This window comes from Bos indicus, chromosome 22 (assembly GCF_029378745.1).
Source record: "Bos indicus isolate NIAB-ARS_2022 breed Sahiwal x Tharparkar chromosome 22, NIAB-ARS_B.indTharparkar_mat_pri_1.0, whole genome shotgun sequence".
Taxonomy (NCBI): Eukaryota; Metazoa; Chordata; class Mammalia; order Artiodactyla; family Bovidae; genus Bos; species Bos indicus.
In genome coordinates, this window is record NC_091781.1 from 49,988,370 (window position 1) to 50,005,686 (window position 17,317).

General features: G+C 57.1%; 1 protein-coding gene across 10 annotated transcripts; it reads right to left on the minus strand.

Annotated features, from left to right (window-relative positions):
• Positions 1-5,498: 5,498 nt before the first annotated feature.
• On the minus strand, positions 5,499-16,573 carry SEMA3B (semaphorin 3B). 10 transcript variants are annotated; one of them, XM_070776662.1, is made up of 20 exons: positions 16,467-16,573; positions 13,847-14,464; positions 12,570-12,643; positions 12,100-12,286; positions 11,240-11,397; positions 11,040-11,102; positions 10,504-10,623; positions 10,324-10,417; positions 9,999-10,118; positions 8,970-9,115; positions 8,766-8,877; positions 8,593-8,662; positions 8,370-8,514; positions 7,844-8,063; positions 7,491-7,582; positions 7,373-7,414; positions 6,992-7,149; positions 6,840-6,895; positions 6,608-6,747; positions 5,499-6,271 (listed from the first exon to the last, which is right to left on the minus strand). In XM_070776662.1, exons 4-20 carry the CDS (start codon positions 12,206-12,208, stop codon positions 5,867-5,869), a joined length of 2,250 nt encoding a protein of 749 aa, XP_070632763.1. In that variant the 5' UTR covers positions 12,209-12,286; positions 12,570-12,643; positions 13,847-14,464; positions 16,467-16,573; the 3' UTR covers positions 5,499-5,866. The 10 variants fall into 10 exon arrangements, with proteins under 10 accessions (XP_070632763.1, XP_070632762.1, XP_019840443.2 ...); XM_070776661.1 differs by having other exon boundaries at positions 12,552-12,643; XM_070776667.1 differs by adding an exon at positions 11,825-11,894 and having other exon boundaries at positions 5,500-6,271; positions 12,100-12,643; positions 16,467-16,571.
• Between the last annotated feature and the right edge of the window lie 744 nt (positions 16,574-17,317).

Consider the following 17,317-nt stretch of genomic DNA (forward strand, 5'->3'; position numbering starts at 1 on the left):
ACAGGACAAGATGCTCGGCATCCTTAATTATAGGAATGCCAATCAAAACAAGGAGACATCAAATCCCACCAGTCAGAATGGCCATCCTCACAAGTCTATAAACCATAAATGTGGGACTGTGCCTGGAGGAAAGGGAATCCCCCTACACGGAGGAAGGTGGGAATGTACCTTGGCAACAGCCACTCCAAATGACAGTCTCCGAACGCCTCAAAAAAACTGTCAAGAGAGCTAAGCCTAGGATCTGATATTTCCACCCCTGAGCTTCTACCCAGAGAAACCGTAATTCAAAAAGATACATGTACCCCAGCAGTTCACTGCAGCACTGCTTCCTATAGCAAAGACAGAACCAGCAAAATATCCACCACGAGGTTAAAGATTAAAAAAGATGTGGTAAATGTATGCAATGGACTATTACTCAGCCATGAAAAGCCAAATGAAGTTATGCCACATGGAGGTACCTTGGAGGATCGTACACTAAGTGACAGGAGACAATCGCATATGATGTCTTCTTAGGCAAAATGTATAAAGATATACAAAGAAACTAATTTACAAAACAAAAGGACACTCTCAGAATTCAAACACAAATATAGGGTTACACACACACACACAGGTGAAGGGCCTGGGATGAATTAGCAGGTCAATTAACAAATACAGAGAAATATGTATCGCTAATAGATAATCCACAAGCTAGATATTCAGCACAGGGAACTCTGCCCGTCCTTCTGCAGTAACTTCTATGGCAAAAGAACCCCCAACAGAATAGATATTCTGTACATATATGTAGTAAATGAATCAGGTGGCTGCACCCTGACAACACAGAACGTTGCACATCGACAACACTCCAGCATATCATCTGTATGAAATGAAAATAAAGAAGAGCGATGTCTAGTTTCTTCCTTGCAGCCTCCATGATTTGGGCTGTTTAGTCACATCCCTGGGGCCTGAGCAGACTTCGTCAATGGCTGGTGGGTTCAAGACAGCCAGGGAGGGCACCCTTAATTGAGCCCTCTCTTAAACCTGTAGTGGCTGGGACCAGGGTCCCCCAGTCCAGGTTGGCTCTCCTGCAGCTAAACCAACCTTAGTGCACCCAAAGGATGGTGGCCCGACCCTCTGGCCTTGAGGACCTTGGTAAAGTCACCCCACCTCCTCCATGGCTCCTGGTGCTAGGATCCCCAGCTCAAGCCTCCTTCCTGAAGGTGCAGCCTCCTAGGCACCTCAGCAGGGTGCTGTGTCCCAGGTTGAGATTATTCTGGAGGCAAAGAGTAGGGGGAGCTTTAGGGGGAGAAATAATTAGATACAAACCCTCGGGTGTTTGCTCAGCCACATTACACTCAAATTCACAGCCCGGGAAGCCAACTTTTCCTAAGGCTCTGGTTGCCCAAGGAACCAGAGGTGGGCGTGAAAAAGTGACATTTCTGTTTACTACAGTGTGACAAGCGGTGCTCACTGGCACCTCCAATTTGCAAGGTTTTGGGAGCGCTTGATGACAGCTGCCCTCAGGGAATGTCCTGGGCGGGTACTGCAGAAATAAAATGCAGAAACCAAATCCAAACACAAGTGGCTTTCAAGAGCCCAACTGCACCAGCTACATTTTCCTTACAACCTTTAAGGAGAAAAAACAAAACCAAACCACCACAGGACAGGATGGTCAGTATCCCAGTTACAGGAAAGCCAATCAAAACGACAAGCAATCAAATCCCACCAGTGAGAACAGCGATCATCGAAAGTCAACAAACAATAAATATGGGAGGGAGCCTGGAGGAAAGGGAACCTCCCTACACTGTGAGTGGGATGTACCTTGGCAACAGCCACTGAACGACAGTCTCCGAATGCCTGAAAAAAACTGTTGAGAGCGCTAAGCCCAGGATCTGACATTCCCACGCCTGGGCCAACGTTACGCAAAAACCATAATTCAAAAAGACACCATGCACCCCAGTGTTCACTGAAGCACTATTTACAGTAGCCTAGACTCAGAATCAGCAAATTGTCCACTGACAGGTTAAAGCTTAATATCGACGCCGTACACACACACACATATATATTCAGCCACAGGTATAGAATGAAATACTGCCATTTGGAACAACATAGATGGACCAGGAGATGATCACGAAAGACAAATATTGTGTGACTTTTCTTACAGGTGGAATTTTAAAACTGATCATCATGAACTGACAAAACAGACTCACAGACTTTGAAAAGGAACTGGGTTACAAAGGGGGAAGCTGTGCAGGGTGGAGGGAGAAATGCGGAGGTTGTGTTTAACACATACATACGTACAGAAAGTAGGTAATGAGAACAACTCTGTCAGAACTTACATGGGAAAAGAATCCAATGAAGACTAGATACAGGGCTTCCCAGGCGGCACTAGTGTTAAAGAATCCGCCTACCAATGGAGGAGACACAAGGGACCTGGGTTCTATCCCTTGGTTGGGATTCCCCCTGGAGGAGGAAATGGCAAGCCACTCCAGTATTCTTGCCTGGAAAATTCCATGGACAGAGGAGCGTGGTGGGCTACAGCCCACGGGGTCACAGAGTCAGACACAGCTGAGCGCACACACAAAGGATACCAGTGTATGTATAACTGAATCATGTCGCTGGACGCCTTGACCAAAGCTACGTGATCAATCAAGTATATGCCAAAATACAAGTCTAACAAAAAGAAAATAAATCCCTATTGTATTTTTTTTCAGGCTTCTGGCACCTTGGCCTGTGTCACAGCCCTGGAGCCTGAGCAGGCTTGGTCTCATGGCCAGAGGGTGGTAAAGCTAAGGGGGCTAGGGAGGCTGTGTCATCAGAGAACCTCCCTTGGCCCTGTAGTGCCTGCTCCCCTAAGATCACAGTCTCCAGATCCAGTCAGACCCTCCTATAGCTAAGGCAAACCTAGCGTACCCAAAGGATGGTGGATTCTGTGAGCTAGAAGATTTTTTTTTTTTGACATTTTTAGTTATTTTTAACAATTTTCTTGGCCACACCACATGGAACGCAATATCTCAGTTCTCCAACCACAGATGGAACTCGGGCCCCTTGCCCTGGAAGTGTGGATCTTAACCACTGAACTGCCAGGAAAGTCCCAGGGATGGATGGAAGAGCTTTGTAAATTCACCCGGTTTTCAGGTCTCCTAGTGGGGGTGTTTCCATCTCCAACCTTCTGCCTTAGACTCACCCTACCAAGAGTACCCTCAGCACCCTCACTGTAGCAGGTTTGCAGGGGTTTGGATTTGTCTGGGGTGGTGAAGGGTAAGGTGGAAGAAATAAGAAGACACAAGCCCTTGGCTGTTGTTTCTGGCACATCCCACTCTAAGTCACAACCCAGGAATGGGACTTCCCCTAAGGCTCTGGTTGCCCAAGGAATCGAGTCAGGCAGGGAGAAATGCTGCCACCTTGTGGTCATTTCTTATAACAACAAATTGAAAATTGGTGCTTCTGGGTACTTGATATTCACAAGGCTTTATTTTGTTGTTTAGTGGCTAAGTGGTGTCCCACTCTTTGGCAACCCCATGGACTGTAGCCCACCAGGCTCCTCTGTCCATGGGATTTTCTAGGCAAGGATACTAGAGAGGGTCACCATTTCCTTCCCCACGGGATCTTTCTGACCCAGGGATTGAACCGATGTCTCCTGTATGGCAGTTTTCTTTATGGCTGAGCCACAAGGAAAGTCCAAGCTATGGCCTGTAACTGCATTAACAATGTCCACTTCAGGGACTTCCCTGGTGGTCCAGTGGGCTAAGATTTTGCACTCCCAATGCCAGAGGTCCAGGTTCCATCCCTAGTCAGGAACAAGATCACACACGTTGCAAGGAAAATCAAAGATCCCAAGTGTCTGCCACTGAATACCTAAATAAATAATAATGTTCACTTCCTAGGGCTGGCCACAGGACTGGCAGCTCCATGGGGTAGCTTTCCCTATCAAGAAGCCACACTGAGAAATCCCACCAGACAGCTTAATTCTGTGATAAAACTGACAAGAGCAAGCTTTAACGGGACTTAAGTCCTCTCTTGTTACTTGAGTTAATGTATTTACCTCTTGATAACCATCTAGTTCTTGATTACCTGACAGAACAAGGCACAATTTGTGGGGTAACTAACACTTCCTGCTGCACCTAAATCAATGCAACAGCAAAGAGAAAAGTTAAAGAAATAAGACACCCAAGCAGCAATGGCTTCACAATTTTGGCAGGGGCGCTGTTGCCTTCGCTGCCTGGTCAGCAGTTAGGGAAGCCCTCTCAAACCTTATCCTGGTTTCTAGACCCTTAAGTGAAGCAGTCCCCAACCTTTCTGGCACCAGGCACCGGCTTCCTGGAAGATAATTTTTCCATGGGCACGGGGTAGGGGAGTGGTTTCAGGTCGACTCAAACACATTGCATGTATTGTGAACTTTTTTCTGTTATTACATCAGCTCCATCTCATGTCAAGGCATTAGATCCTGGAGGTTGGTGACCCCTGCTCTAGGGGCTTTTTACTGTTCTCCCTTTTGGCCCTTGTCTGTTTAACCCTTTGGTTAAGTTTGTGTTTTCTAGGTCCCAACAGTTTTCAAGTAAGGCTCATGATGGCTCAAGGACTTCAACCGATTCCAGCTGAGGGGAACCGAGGTCCCCGAAAGCAGTCAGCAAGGGACTTCTACACTTTTAGGGTAGGCTAGGATCTGCGGTTTCAGAAGAAACCTTCAACCCCTTAATCCTTAAGAATAAGGGGTGTAGAACTCCCTAGAGGGGAATCAGACAGGCTGGGACATGGGACCCTTTGCTGCAGTACTTCACTTGGACAAACATCTCCTGGAGCAAGGGACTACAAAGAGATTATAAGGCAGCAGTCCCCTGACCATTTGGGCAACAGGGATTGGAAGACAGATTTTTCCAGGGACCAGATGGGAGGGATGGGGGTGGTTTCAGCTGGTAATGCAACCAATGGCAAGACACAGAAGAAGCAGCTTTGCTCACTGGCTTGCCCTCCGCTCACTTCCTGCTGTGCAGTCCAGTTCCTAACAGGCCACAGATCAGTGTTAGTCCTAGACCTGGAGGTTGGGGAACCCTGCTGTAAGCAACTAAAAGCAACTATACACACCTGCGGTTGGGGCAAATTATAAACAAGATACAAAAAGACCCCCCCCCCAAAACAAAAGACCAAAAAACCAACTGCCACACCACCACAAGGGGGTGGGCTGACCGCCTAAACCACTCCTACTGCCTGAACCATGGATCTGACCCTACCTCACCCCATTTAAGGAACCAGCTCACCCCTCCTGCCCTCCTCCCCCACCCCCACAACCGCAAGCAAGCGAGAGCAGCTGTTGCTTGTTGGGCACCTGTGGCTTATTTTCACTCCCTTGTTCTGCAGCATGAGCCCAACGAAGCCTTTGCCTGAATTTCTCATCTGGCCTCTTATCAACTTCTATTGATTAAAGAGTCCAAGAACCTGGGTCGGCAACACTAAGACCAGCAATTGTCTGCTGGGGCCATTCCAGCTTTGACTGAAAATGTGTTTATTGCATTAGTACAGTCGGCCTGCCCCACCCCACCCACCCAGCCTGTTCACAGCTTTCTGCTCATTGCCCAAAGAGGTGGTCCTTCCCCCAGGGTGGGCATTCCGGGCACCACTCCCACCCAAGTACCCGGGAAACCCTGCTTCTCTGCCTCCTCCCGACCAGCCGGACCCTGTGCCCAGCCTAGGCCGCCCCTATCGGGGTTACATTCAAGGGTTATCCTCTTGTTAATAAATAAGCCAGCATGGCTGCCCCTTGGCCAGGGCCTGTCAGTCGGTGTCTTCCCTCCACCAGGAAACGCCGGGCCCCTAGCCGTCTCCCAGGGTCTGTGTGCCCCTTCTCCCTCCTGCAGCCTCCTCCCCAGTTCCCAGCATGGGGACGGCCAAGTCACCAGTCCGCTGCGCTGCGTGGGCCCCGCTCAGCCCGCAGCTCTGGGGCGTGTGTCCTCCGGTTGCGGCCCTTTCTCCGTGACTCAGGGACCTGTGGGCGCGGCGCGGGCTGAGGGCGACACATTCGCAGGGAGTTCGCACCACCACCGCCGGGCTCCACCAGCTGCAGAAAGTCCCGGTACCAGAGCTTGGGGCCCGGCGGGGCGACTGGCGCAGTATCCTCGGTCCGGGCCAGTCTTTCAGCCTGTGCTGCACTCAGCACGTGCAGCGCTAGGCGACGCAGTGGCTGCGAAAAGCCCTGCTCCACCGCTGCACACAGGTACAAGCCGGAGTCCCCACGCCGCAGCCCGCGCAGCAGCAATCCCCTCCTCGTGCGCTCAGCTCGCTCTTCCGCAGGCACCTGCTGATGGATCAGCGGGAGGCGAGGATTTTAAGGAACGGGCGGGGGCGGGGCTTATCTGCAAGTGAGGGCGGGTCGGAGAGTTCAGTGGGCGGGGCAAGGGCGGGGCTTCTCTCCGATGGGGCGGGGATGTCAGGCGCCTAGTTAGAGGAATGGGGCCTCACCTGGATGCCGAGTGCGGGCCCCAATTGGGCGTTAGGGGTCTGATTGGGCTGAGACTCACTGGGCGGGGCTGGATCGCATGTAGACGTGCGGAGCGGGCCAAGGGCCTCATTAATCACTTTCTGGACGTTAGGGTTGGAACAGTGCCTGTTTGGGGAGGGGGTGGGGGAGGCTCACCTGAGTGTAGGCCGACTCCCCCGCGCGCTGGAAGGTCCACTCCACGTGCGCCTGCAGCGAGCGGGCCTCACACTCCAGGAAGGCGCTACCTCCCTCCACACCCAGCACCTTCTGCTCCAGCAGCACAGGGTGGGATGAGTCTGGGGGCAAAGGGAATGTCAGATTCAGGCAAAGCAGGACAGGGTGGGGCAGTCTTTAAGCGCTGAGGGATGAGAGCAGCTGAGACACTCACCCCCGGAACACAGTGTGCTGGGGTCGCCGTTCCTTACGTCCTGCCGTCGGAACCGCCTGGGGATCGGGGACATTAGAGCCTCCGTGAGTGCGTCTTTTAGCCAGGGATGGATAAAGACTCCCTCCAGGCAGCACGTCCTTGACCCTGCTCACCTCTTGGCACTGGGCTGGAAGCGAGTGCACTTGGCCCCATCCCAGGCACAGTAGGGGTCACGTGCCAGGCAGCATTCGGCACAGGCACGGCCGTGGGCAGCGCAGCGGTGCAACGGGATCTGGGCCACCCCGCTGCGAGAGGCTACGTACAGTTGGTGCTAGGGGAATAAGGCTCCAGGCTGACTGAGGGAGGCCCAGTGCCAAACTCCCATAGGTCAGGGATCCCTTCCCCCCATTTGACAAAAGGGAACACTGGGGTCTCAAGTCACAGAGCCTGTCCTTGAAATGGAAATTGGGGCTTATCATCACCAAAAGAATGGGAGTGGGGGCACCTGGGAACACTTTGGGTCCATTCCACCCCCAAGCACTCTGGTCACTTACCCTCTTAGAGGAGATTTGCATGCTGGTGACAGCAGCTGAGTCCTGAGAAGGAGGAGGGGCTCTGGGATCATGGCTCCATGGGTTGGGGGTCCCCCAGGCAGTGGGGGCTAGGCCTCACCTCAAACATGTGTAATTCCTCCAGGAGCAGCCCCTCAGCATTTGGCCAGCCGCCCTTGGGGACGGAGATCACCTTCAGCACTGTGCCTGCATCTGTAGGGATGAGAAGAGGGGGTGACTCCTTGTGCCCTCTGACAGCTAGGGCCAGGGGTCTCCTTGCTTCTGATGCCTCTACCCGCAGCACGGCTGGAGAGGTGAAGAATGTGGGTTGGAGCAATCAGAGCATCATCCAGAAGGAGATGGGGGACACAGCCCCAGGAAACATATGGAAATGGGTCTGAACACAGGGAAATTCCACTAATAGGCCAAAGAGCCTGCGCTGGGTTTTGTGGGTGGTCATGGCAGGACCCTGACCTGTGCCAATGAAGAGGACATCGTAGTATCCATCAGCAGCTGCGACACGGTCTGCAGTGATCTGGGTGAAGGTGTACCCGGCGCCCACTTGTTGGAAGAGAGGGCGCCCACCGATGGGCAGGACCGAATTGTACATGAGGGGGTGGTTCCGGGCAAACTGGATGACATCATCAGGAAAGTCCTTGGTGGAACTGAAGGTGCCAAAAGTCTTGCTGGGGCACTGGGAGGTGGGGAGGAGGCATGACAAGGAAGTGGATAAGAAGGCCGGGTGGGCAGCCCTCCACAGGAGACCACCCAGAACTTGGAGTGTGTATGAGGGGGCGGATATTGGACAGAGCCCTGCCCTGGCAATCTGAGGGGGAATTATGACCTTCCCCTGAGGAACCCTGTCTGATGAAGAGGATGTTTTCCCAACCATTAAAAAACCAAAAAAAGGAAGAAATCACATTCACCAAGAAGACCCCAGGCCAAGTCCTCCACCCTGCAGGTTTAACTGGGTTGTGGAGGCAGTCCCTGGGCTACGCACCATGCCAGGTCGGGGGTAGGGGACACGTCCCTGGTAGGACACCCACTGGTGCATGGGCCCCTCCTTGTGTGCAAAGGGTCCCAGGAAGGCCCGGCGTACATCATTCATGCTGTACACGCACACGGCAGAACCCTGGAAGATGCTGCTGCAGGTGAAGATGTCAGTGGAGCGAAGGGCTCCAGTGGAGCCTGGGCCACCCTGCCCACTGCCTCCCACACCTCACCTGGATGTGGAGAAGACAGCATAGAGCAGTGGGGTCCAGCGATCTCTCGAGGACAACAGGAACACGTCCTCTGTAGGGAAGGGACCACGTTGGGGGAGGGTGCAGAGCCAGGCTCCAGGATCTGTGCCCCTGTGTTCACTGCCCACACCCCACCCTCCACTCCTGCCGCTTACGGAGCTGGTCAAAGTTCGTATCGCCCTCGGCACCGGGCACCGAGCACACCAGCCGCGCCTTCAGGAACGTTGTCCACTTGTTGACCAGGCTGCGCTGGCCACCCACGTCGTTCTGCAGGGGCCAGTAGGAGGGGATGAGGGTGAGGCCCTGACAGGCAAAGGGGCGGTGGCAGAACCTCTGAATGTGGCCCAGGAAGGCCTCACCCTGCAGATCTGGCCAACGCGGGACACAGACAGGCGTCCCAGTGCCGGCGTGGCCTCCACCGCCGACTCACGGAAGAAGAAGTAGATCTTGTCATCATCTGGGTTCTCACTCTCCGGGATCCAAAAGACCTTGATAAACTTGGGCTCTGGCCACAGCAGGAGGCGAGGGGTCACTGAGGTCCTGCCTGGCTCTGCCTCCCCTTCTCTTTAAGCCAGCATAAGTCCTCAAGGCAGCCGCTGACCACCCCACCTCCAGAAGCAAGTTCGACGGGCTCCCCAGGACAGGATCAAGATGAGGGCCTGTGAGTCAAGAAGCAGCCACGAGAGGGCAGCAGAGACCGTGGCTACCTGGGCTCACAGGCAGGTGACCTTGGCCAGTGGCGGGCCTCTCACCCCTCCCCTGGCAGTTCTCCATGCCAGTGCACCAAGAAAGGAGCGATCCTGGGTATCTGGGTTTTGCCTTCACTTATGAATCTTCCTCTGTAGAGGGAAGTAGATGCCCTGACTCCTGCTTCAAATACTCCGCTGGGTCCCCTCACTCAGAATAAGGTACTCTAGCCCTACCCTTTCCTCATAGGGCAGGCCCCTTATCATTGCTCCCTTCATGAGTCTGTTCCTTGGCTTGTTCCTGTCCCCGGGGCCTTTGCACTCATCATTCCCTCTGCCTGGAATGCTCTTCCCGAAATCCTGCTGTGTTCTGGGAATTAGCTCATTCCTCTTTTCGGCAGAGTGGCTTCCTGTCCCCAACCCTCCCACTCCCACCACCACCACTCCCACCTCGTCTCCTCTCCCCTTCTCTGTTCTCTCACTGTATCTCCTGGCCATTGGAACTGAGCTTATCGTGCATTCGTTCTGAGGTCTGAACTCAAAGAGGGCCTGGGTCACACCTATCTGGTCTCGCCCTCTGACCCAGTGCCCAGTGCAGGGCTTGACCCAGGATAGGCATCTGGAAAGCAGGTGCCTTACTCAGCACCTGCTCTGTTGGAGATGAGAGCTCCCTCCCAACAGTCCCCACCCCCAGCCTTTCACCGTTGAGCCAGCGGGAGTCGTGCGGCTCTGTCCGGAGACTTGGACGCTGGCCCAGGCTGCGGAAGATGGTGAAGTCCCGGCCCATGAGGTCCGCAGCTACCCCCGAGTACAGTTCTTCCCCTGTAGATACGGCAAGGCTGCTGAGCAAAGCCAAAGGTTCCTATGGCAGGTTGGGGGACCTCTGGGGGCTCTTGGGGAATCAGTGAGGCTATGGGGAATCCCTGGGACTCTAGGGAGGGTCTTGGGACTTTACAAGATGCTAGAGTCTCTGGGGGGGTGGTGCAGGTTCCAGGAGCTCTCCTGGGGTCCCAGCCTTTGGACTCACCCACCAGCACGGAGGCAGCCCGATGCCTGGGGTCATAAGGACTCTTGCCCTTGCCATCCTCCAGCCTTCGAGGGTCCAGCCGGAGCATGGGCTCCTGAGAGGCAGCAGGGAGTTACTAGTACAGGCCCTTCCTCCTTCCTTACTCTCCCTACCTCCCTCCCTGACCAGCTCCAGCCTTACCTCCAGCCGCTGGCCCACCTCCACAAACGCACAGATTGGGTGGAAGGCCCCTGTGCCACAGGCCAGCAAGTGGGTATGGTTGTAGGCATGGAGCAACTTCACGAAGTTCATGCACTCAGTCTAGCACGCAGGCAGGCAGGGTCAGGAACAAGGAGGCCTCCCTCAGGGAGGTGGCCTGAAGGGGTCCCCGCTCGCCAGCGGTGCCCCCACCCCTTCTTCTTCGGTGCATCAGCCCAGGCAAGTACTAACGTGGGCGACACGGACCCGGGTGCCCTTGGTGACAAGCCCGGCCCTCCCACCTCTCCCCAGAATGGGTTCATGGAGAAGCAGAGGCCTGCATTGTCTCCCGTGACTCAGAGGCCCCCAAGAAGAATCACATGAGCCCCCCACCCTGACTCACTACCTCCGGACTTCAGCCACCTCGACCCTCTTGCCCCCAATCCCAGCCAGAACAGGCGGCCCTCTGTTTCAGCACTGCCCATCGCTAGAGTGAGGGGCTGACCCGCCCCACTCCCACCCGGGCAGCCAACACTCACGCCAATGTCCTTCCCGGCCCAGTTGCACTCCTCTCGCCATTCCACACGGGCCGGCCAGGCCAGCTATGGGGAGGGTGGGGAAGGGCGAACACAGGGCCCGGTCTCTAAGCTGAGGGTGTCCACTCAGGGGACCCAACCTCCCCGGGGCTCTTTCCTGGGGGGCTGGTGCTGAGGCTGGGTGGTGGTGGGGTTTCTGGCACCTTCTTGGCCCTCTTGCTAATGTTGTCCAGGCTGAGGGAGGCCACGTGGTTCTCGGCGCCCACAAACAGGCGCCCACGTTCCTCATCGAGCAGCAGCGCTTCATAGCAGCAGGTCCTCTCCAGCCTGAAGGTCCGGAGACCGTGCCGGGCCTGGAGCTCTGTGGGATGGGGACACTGAGGATTCGCCAGTCATGCTAGAAGCTTCCTCCAGGCCAAGGTTGTACTTGTGACCTGGCCCACACACAGGTGGATTTACATGCGTGTGAGTTTACAACTCGGGAGGACAGGCCCACCCAGGTGCCGGCCAAGCTGCCAGAGTGGGCAGTGCAGCACCCCCCCCACCCCCATGGGGGAAGCAGGTGGAGCTTCCAGGGCGTGCTCAGACAAGCAGTGTCTCCAGGCGGGTGCACAGGGAGGCAAGGGTTCTGGGATACGGCTGCATACTGGGACAGCCAGGACCCCGACCCCAAAATCAGGCTGAGGGTTCTCTGCCACCAGCCAGGGTTCAGTATGATGTCGCAGCCTAGTCACCACCCTGTGGAGAGGGGGTGTGGGAAGGTGGCTCTGATGCTCCCCCCCACCCACCTCAACCTTCCTGGGAGCAGGGGATGGAGCAGAGGCAGGATCTGTTGCCATGGGGACAGAAGGGGTCTTCCTGGGAAAGCATGAGGAGAATGTGGGCAGAGAGCTTGGGGACGGAAGCCAGGAGAGGGTTAACTGGAGATGGCCTGAGCGTGCCCCCCAGTCCGGAGCTGGGTGGCGCACACACAAAGGTAACAGCAAACACAGTGCCCCCTACCCACCCTGGGCCCCTCTCCTTGCCCACCCTGAGCTGGGGCCTCCCAGCCAGGTGCACCTACCTTGGAAGGAGAGGCGGAGGCGTGGGGTGCTGGGGGCAGCACCCCCCAGCCCTGCCGCCCAGAGCAGGGCCAGGCCCGGGATCATGGCGGCAGCCTCGGCCCGCCCCATCCCCGCGGCTCAGGGAGCTCAGGGTTCAGCGGGCGCGTGTGGAGGAGCCTTGAGCCTCCCTGGACTCTGCCCCGGGATCTGGAGGAGAAGGAGTTGCAGCAAGGGGCGAGGGCGGGAGGCTGGGGTGGGGGGGAGTCCCCAGGGATCAGATTACAGCCCCTAGGGAAAGAGGCTGGGGGGTCGCATTCCACTTCCGAGCCCTCCTCTCCCTCGCAGGGTGCCCTGTCTGGCCACAATCACAGACACACCCACGCTGGGCACACCCTCGGGGTCAACCCCACACTGGCAGGCGCCCGCCCCACCACGTCACCCTCGCCAGGAACCCGCCCTCCTGCATACACACCCACAGGCATTAATTCACCGAGTCAGTGCGCCTACTTCATGCCAGCCAGGGACTGGGGCTAGGGGCATTGGGGCACACAGGCAAGGTCCTCCCTGCAGGAGGAGGCAGAGGACCAACGAGGATTCGGGTTGCTTGCAGTCCCTATAGAGGTGCCAAGTGCAACGAGCAAAACGAGCTGGTCATGGGTATGAGTGTAACAAGAGGGGGTCATGCCTCTGGAGGAGGCTGTGCACCCACGGGTCCTCAGAGAGACAGAGGCACCTTTGGAGCCGGAGCTGATGGTGTGGGTGCCTGTGAGCATGAACGTGCTTCTGTGGGCCCTTTGTACAGCTGTATTGGGCGTCTGTGTGTTGTGTGTCTGCATGCATATCTGTGGATACCTATGTGAGACCACCTGGCATATGTGCTGTATTGTACACATAGGTGTGATATGCATGTGCGTGCACACACATGGCATTGTACGTATGTGTACGCAGGATGTACATATCGGGGTGTACGTGTGTGTATGCAGGATGTACATATCAGGGGTGTGCACCTTGAAAGCATGTATGTGTGTCGCACGTGTGTGTATGGATGTGTGCGCAAGTGTACGCATCTCTCTGGACATGCAGGTGAGCAAATATAACTGCAGCATCCATCATCGCTTCAACTCTGAGACACCCCGGAAGCCCACTTCTCAGAGGGAGAAGCTAGCTGGGAGACCCAGGCCTGGCCAGGCAGGGCAGACGCCTCAGTTCCTGATTCAGGAGCTGCACTCACTTGGACCCGGCAGCCCCAGCTTTGTGCTGGACCTCTCTCTCCCCACCCCAGAGGGCGGGAGGGGCCGATCACACCCAGAAATGCTGTGATCTCAGACTTCAGACCCAAGAGGAATCAAGTGGGGAGAGCCAAGGGCCTGGGGCAGCCTCTCACCCCCCAGCTCGGGGGAGCTGTCCTTCCCTCTCCAGCCTCTGGCGTCTCCCTCAGCCTCTCCATCCCATCTTTGCCTTCAAGGGTTTCTCCATCTTTGAGCCCCACCACTTCTGTGAGCCAGGGTCCTTCTTCCCTGAACCCCTCACATGGGGCCAGGCTCTAGCTGCAGTGCCCATCCTCCTTCCCAGAAGCTGGCTGGGCAGGTGCCGGGCACAGTAGCCCTGGCACGGGGCAAGGTCCTGGGGCACGATCAAGCGAGGGGCGCAGCTGCTGGAGCACGTTTGTTCCAAACCGCACTCCCCAAACCACCCCCCCTAGCTCCGCCACCGCTTCCAGACCCCTCCCACCCCAGGACTCCCACCTCCCTCCTTCCTTCCACTGACACTTGCCACTGCCTCTTCTAGGCCCAGGAGGTCTGCGGCATCTCAGGACGCCAGGCTGCCTCCCGACACTCCACCAAGAGCTCCGGCAGCGGCGGCTCCTCACCCTGCTGCCTCTTCTCACCCTGGAGAAGGTCGGAGAAGCCAAGGGGCCCCGGGCACCCTCTGACGGCTCCTTTAAGGAGCAGCCCCCGCCCCCACCAAGCCAGCTGCGCCCGCCCCGCCGTCAAGTTTATGGGGCGGGTCGGGTGACTGGGCAGGCAGCCGGGACCGGCTGGAGTTGGTGGCCTGGCCAGAGTGTAGCGGGCACGAGGGAGGGGCGGGCAGGGCCGACCCCTCCCCTGTGGGGCTTCACAGCTAGAGGATGCCCCATACAGAGGTCCTGGAAGGTGGGCATGCCGTCAGGGCAAATGAGGAAGAAGCAATAGAGACCTCGTAGCCCCGGGCAGAACTGTGCAGCCAGCAGAGGGAAGGGCAGAGGGAACCGCAGAGGGAACGGGCAGACAGGGCACACCCAGGGACTCGGTTCTTTCACCTGTCTGTCCCTCCGCAGCCTGGGAGCTGGCGGGGAATGAGGAGGCTCAGCTGCCACCTGGGTCCTCAGGAGTCTGCTGAGAAGGGCTGGTTAGGAAAGGGGTCCTCAAGTCGGGAGATCTGATGGACCCCGAAGACCCAGCCCCCATCCTTCCACAGGGCTTGGGTGACTTAGTACTTCTGCCACCTGGCTGGCAGCAGCTCTGATGACGGCCAGTGTTGGGTGGGAGAAGAGGGCTGGAGGGGCAGGCCAACAGCAGGAGACCAGTCTGACTTTGGCACTGGTCAGAGACCGGTCCTGACCAGTGGTCGCATGTCTGTGTTGGAAGGTGAGGGGCATTCTATGTCATGTCCATGGACTGTCTTTCTTCCAAGGGTGTAGGTGGCAGGCAAGGTCTGCCTCACCAGAGTGAGATACCCCAGGGGGCTTCAAGGATAGGACAGAGCTTCTAAACACCTCAACTGTTAAGGGTCTGGCCTTGGCCTAAAGGTGACTCTGGGGGACACACCCTGTTGATACTGCCAGGCGTACTTCCTTGGAGGAGCTGAATGTCAACCATGGCCAAGGGGGTCCTCAGGTCCACCTGGGTAAACATGCCAGGGCTTGAGGGTGGGCGTCTTCCACCCCTCAGTTCCCTCAAAATGCATTCTCTTACATTTTCCCCAAGGCTGACTGGCAGCTCCCCAGGGGTCTTCAAGGGAGGCCATGGCTTTCTGGTGCATCTCCTGCAAGTTCCTAGAGTGGAGGTGTCTGTGCCCAGCCACGGGCAGGGGAGGGACCTGCCTCTCTTAGCTGAGCCTCAGGCCTGGTGTCTCTGGCCTGGTCTCGCTGGCTGGTTGGCAGTGAAGGGTGGGCATCCGTGGGACGACCAGGGGCCTTCAGGAGGGGGAGTGGGGGGACACAGCCCTGCCTGAGCCCCAGGACTTTCAGCACATGGCCTCTCTCCCTCCTCCCAGGCTCTTTTGCTTTGGGTCTGGGCAGCCTCCTCTGGCCCCATGCAAGCAAACAAAATTCTTTGGCTGTTTACAATTTTCCACCCAAGCAGCCAAGATCAGCAAGTGCCTTTGAGGGCCCCACCCAACCCCACGGTGCCCCCTACCTGACCCCATTGCGTTTAGTTCTTCAGGCCCAGGGTCCCAGGCTCTATTTCATGCCCCTCCCCCAATAACCCAGTGTCCATACTGGCTAATAAGACCAGGATCCCCCCACCCCACCCCCTGCACCATCTTTCCAACATCCTGGGACTCAACCCCCAGCAAAAAGGACCAGGCTGTCCCCTGGTCCACGTGAGTCCTTGGCATTGCCTTCCAGCTTCCAGATGTCCCCGGAGCAGGGAGATCCCCAGGGGTGAGAGCTCAGGTTGTCCCCATCCCCACAAGATCTCTTTTCTGCTTCTCAGTCCTGGGTCCCAGAGTATGCAGACCCTGGGGAGGGACTTCATGGAGCCAGCTCTCTAGGGTTAGTGGGTCACACTGGGCTCTGGAAGTCCCCAAGGATTCTGGATTCACGCAGCCTGGGCCTGGATCTCAACAGAGCTGAACCAACCAGGGGAGGCAGCGTGGGTGCCTGGTGCTGCCTGTCAGCAGTATAGCCTGCTAGGGCCTTGGTTTTTCCTTCTGGAAATAACTGGATTGTCGTGCCAAATGCCAGCACCTGCCTCCACAGTCCTCACTCTCAGCTGGGCGTGCCCCTTGCACCCTGCCTGGACTCGGTGGTGGTGTGACTGGGCTGGGGTGGGACATCCATTTATGGAAGACTGCAGCCAACCCTCTCGGTGCCCAGCCTGGGCTGGGTTGAGCCTTGGCTCCGCACTCACACCTGCTTTAGCCATCAGGGCTGGTGGCTCCAACCGCTGGCTCAACCTTTCCCTCTTCCGGCCACGTGGGGACTAGGACGTGCTACCCGGAGGAGGACTTTAGGCAAGGGGGGATAAGCGGTGGAAATCGGGCCCTGGAGAGCCCAACTGAGGCCTGACTTCCTGACACTCTGCTAGCCACACCAGGGGATCTCCCGGGAAGGTCTGTCTGGCATTGCCCTCACCCACCCCCAACCTGGTGTCCAAGCTCCCAGAGGAACCCGTTGGCCCACCTTTTCGGGAAGATGAGCTCCTCCCCTCCTTGCCTTCTGAGGGCCATGTCAGAGCTGAGGTGGAGGGGTTGAGGGAGGGGCCACTGGGAAGCCTGGGCCTCTGGCTGGGGCCCTACCCCCATCCGCTCCGCCCCTGCCCTCCGCCTCCTGCACATTCCTCCCTGGCTGAGGTCAGCCCCTCCGGGACGGGGGAGCCCCCCCCCCCACCAGCCACATCACAGCTCCTCACTCACTTCTGTTTTCTTCGTTGCCCAGCAGGGGGGAGAGCGGGTGGGGAGAGAGATGAGGGGCCTTGGGGGTGGGGCCTCCCTCTCTCTCCTCCTCCTCCATAATCCGCGGGAGGAGGTGCCAGGAATGCGGCAGGGTTGACTCCGGTGGCACCCAGTCCTCATTAACATACATTAACATAAATGCTACCTTCCCTCCCTTGGCTTGGGAGCTGGGCAGGGCAGGGGGCGTGGGGTGGGAGAGGCCTCCAGGGAGCACCAGATGGGGGCTCAGGCTGTTCCAGGAGGGTGGACTGGAGCCTGTCCCAGGAATCCACCCCTATAGTAGCTGGGGAGGTGACTGGGTTGAATTCTGATTCTGCTGCTCACCAGCTGTGTGTTCCTAGGGGGAGATTGAACCTTTCAGTCCCCTCTCCACGCTTGTCCCGCGGTATTAAAGGGTGGGCCAGGCAGGTCTGGCACTCGGTAGGGTACACAGGTGCACACTCTGGCTGCCATCTCAGCGCTGGGCATCCTGTGGCATGTAAGCCCGTGGGCCTCGAGGGAGACTCACCACTGCCTCTTCCAGCCCAGCTTCACCGGGCCCTCTCTCTGGCTTGACTCCTCTCCTGTCTCTTTCTGTCC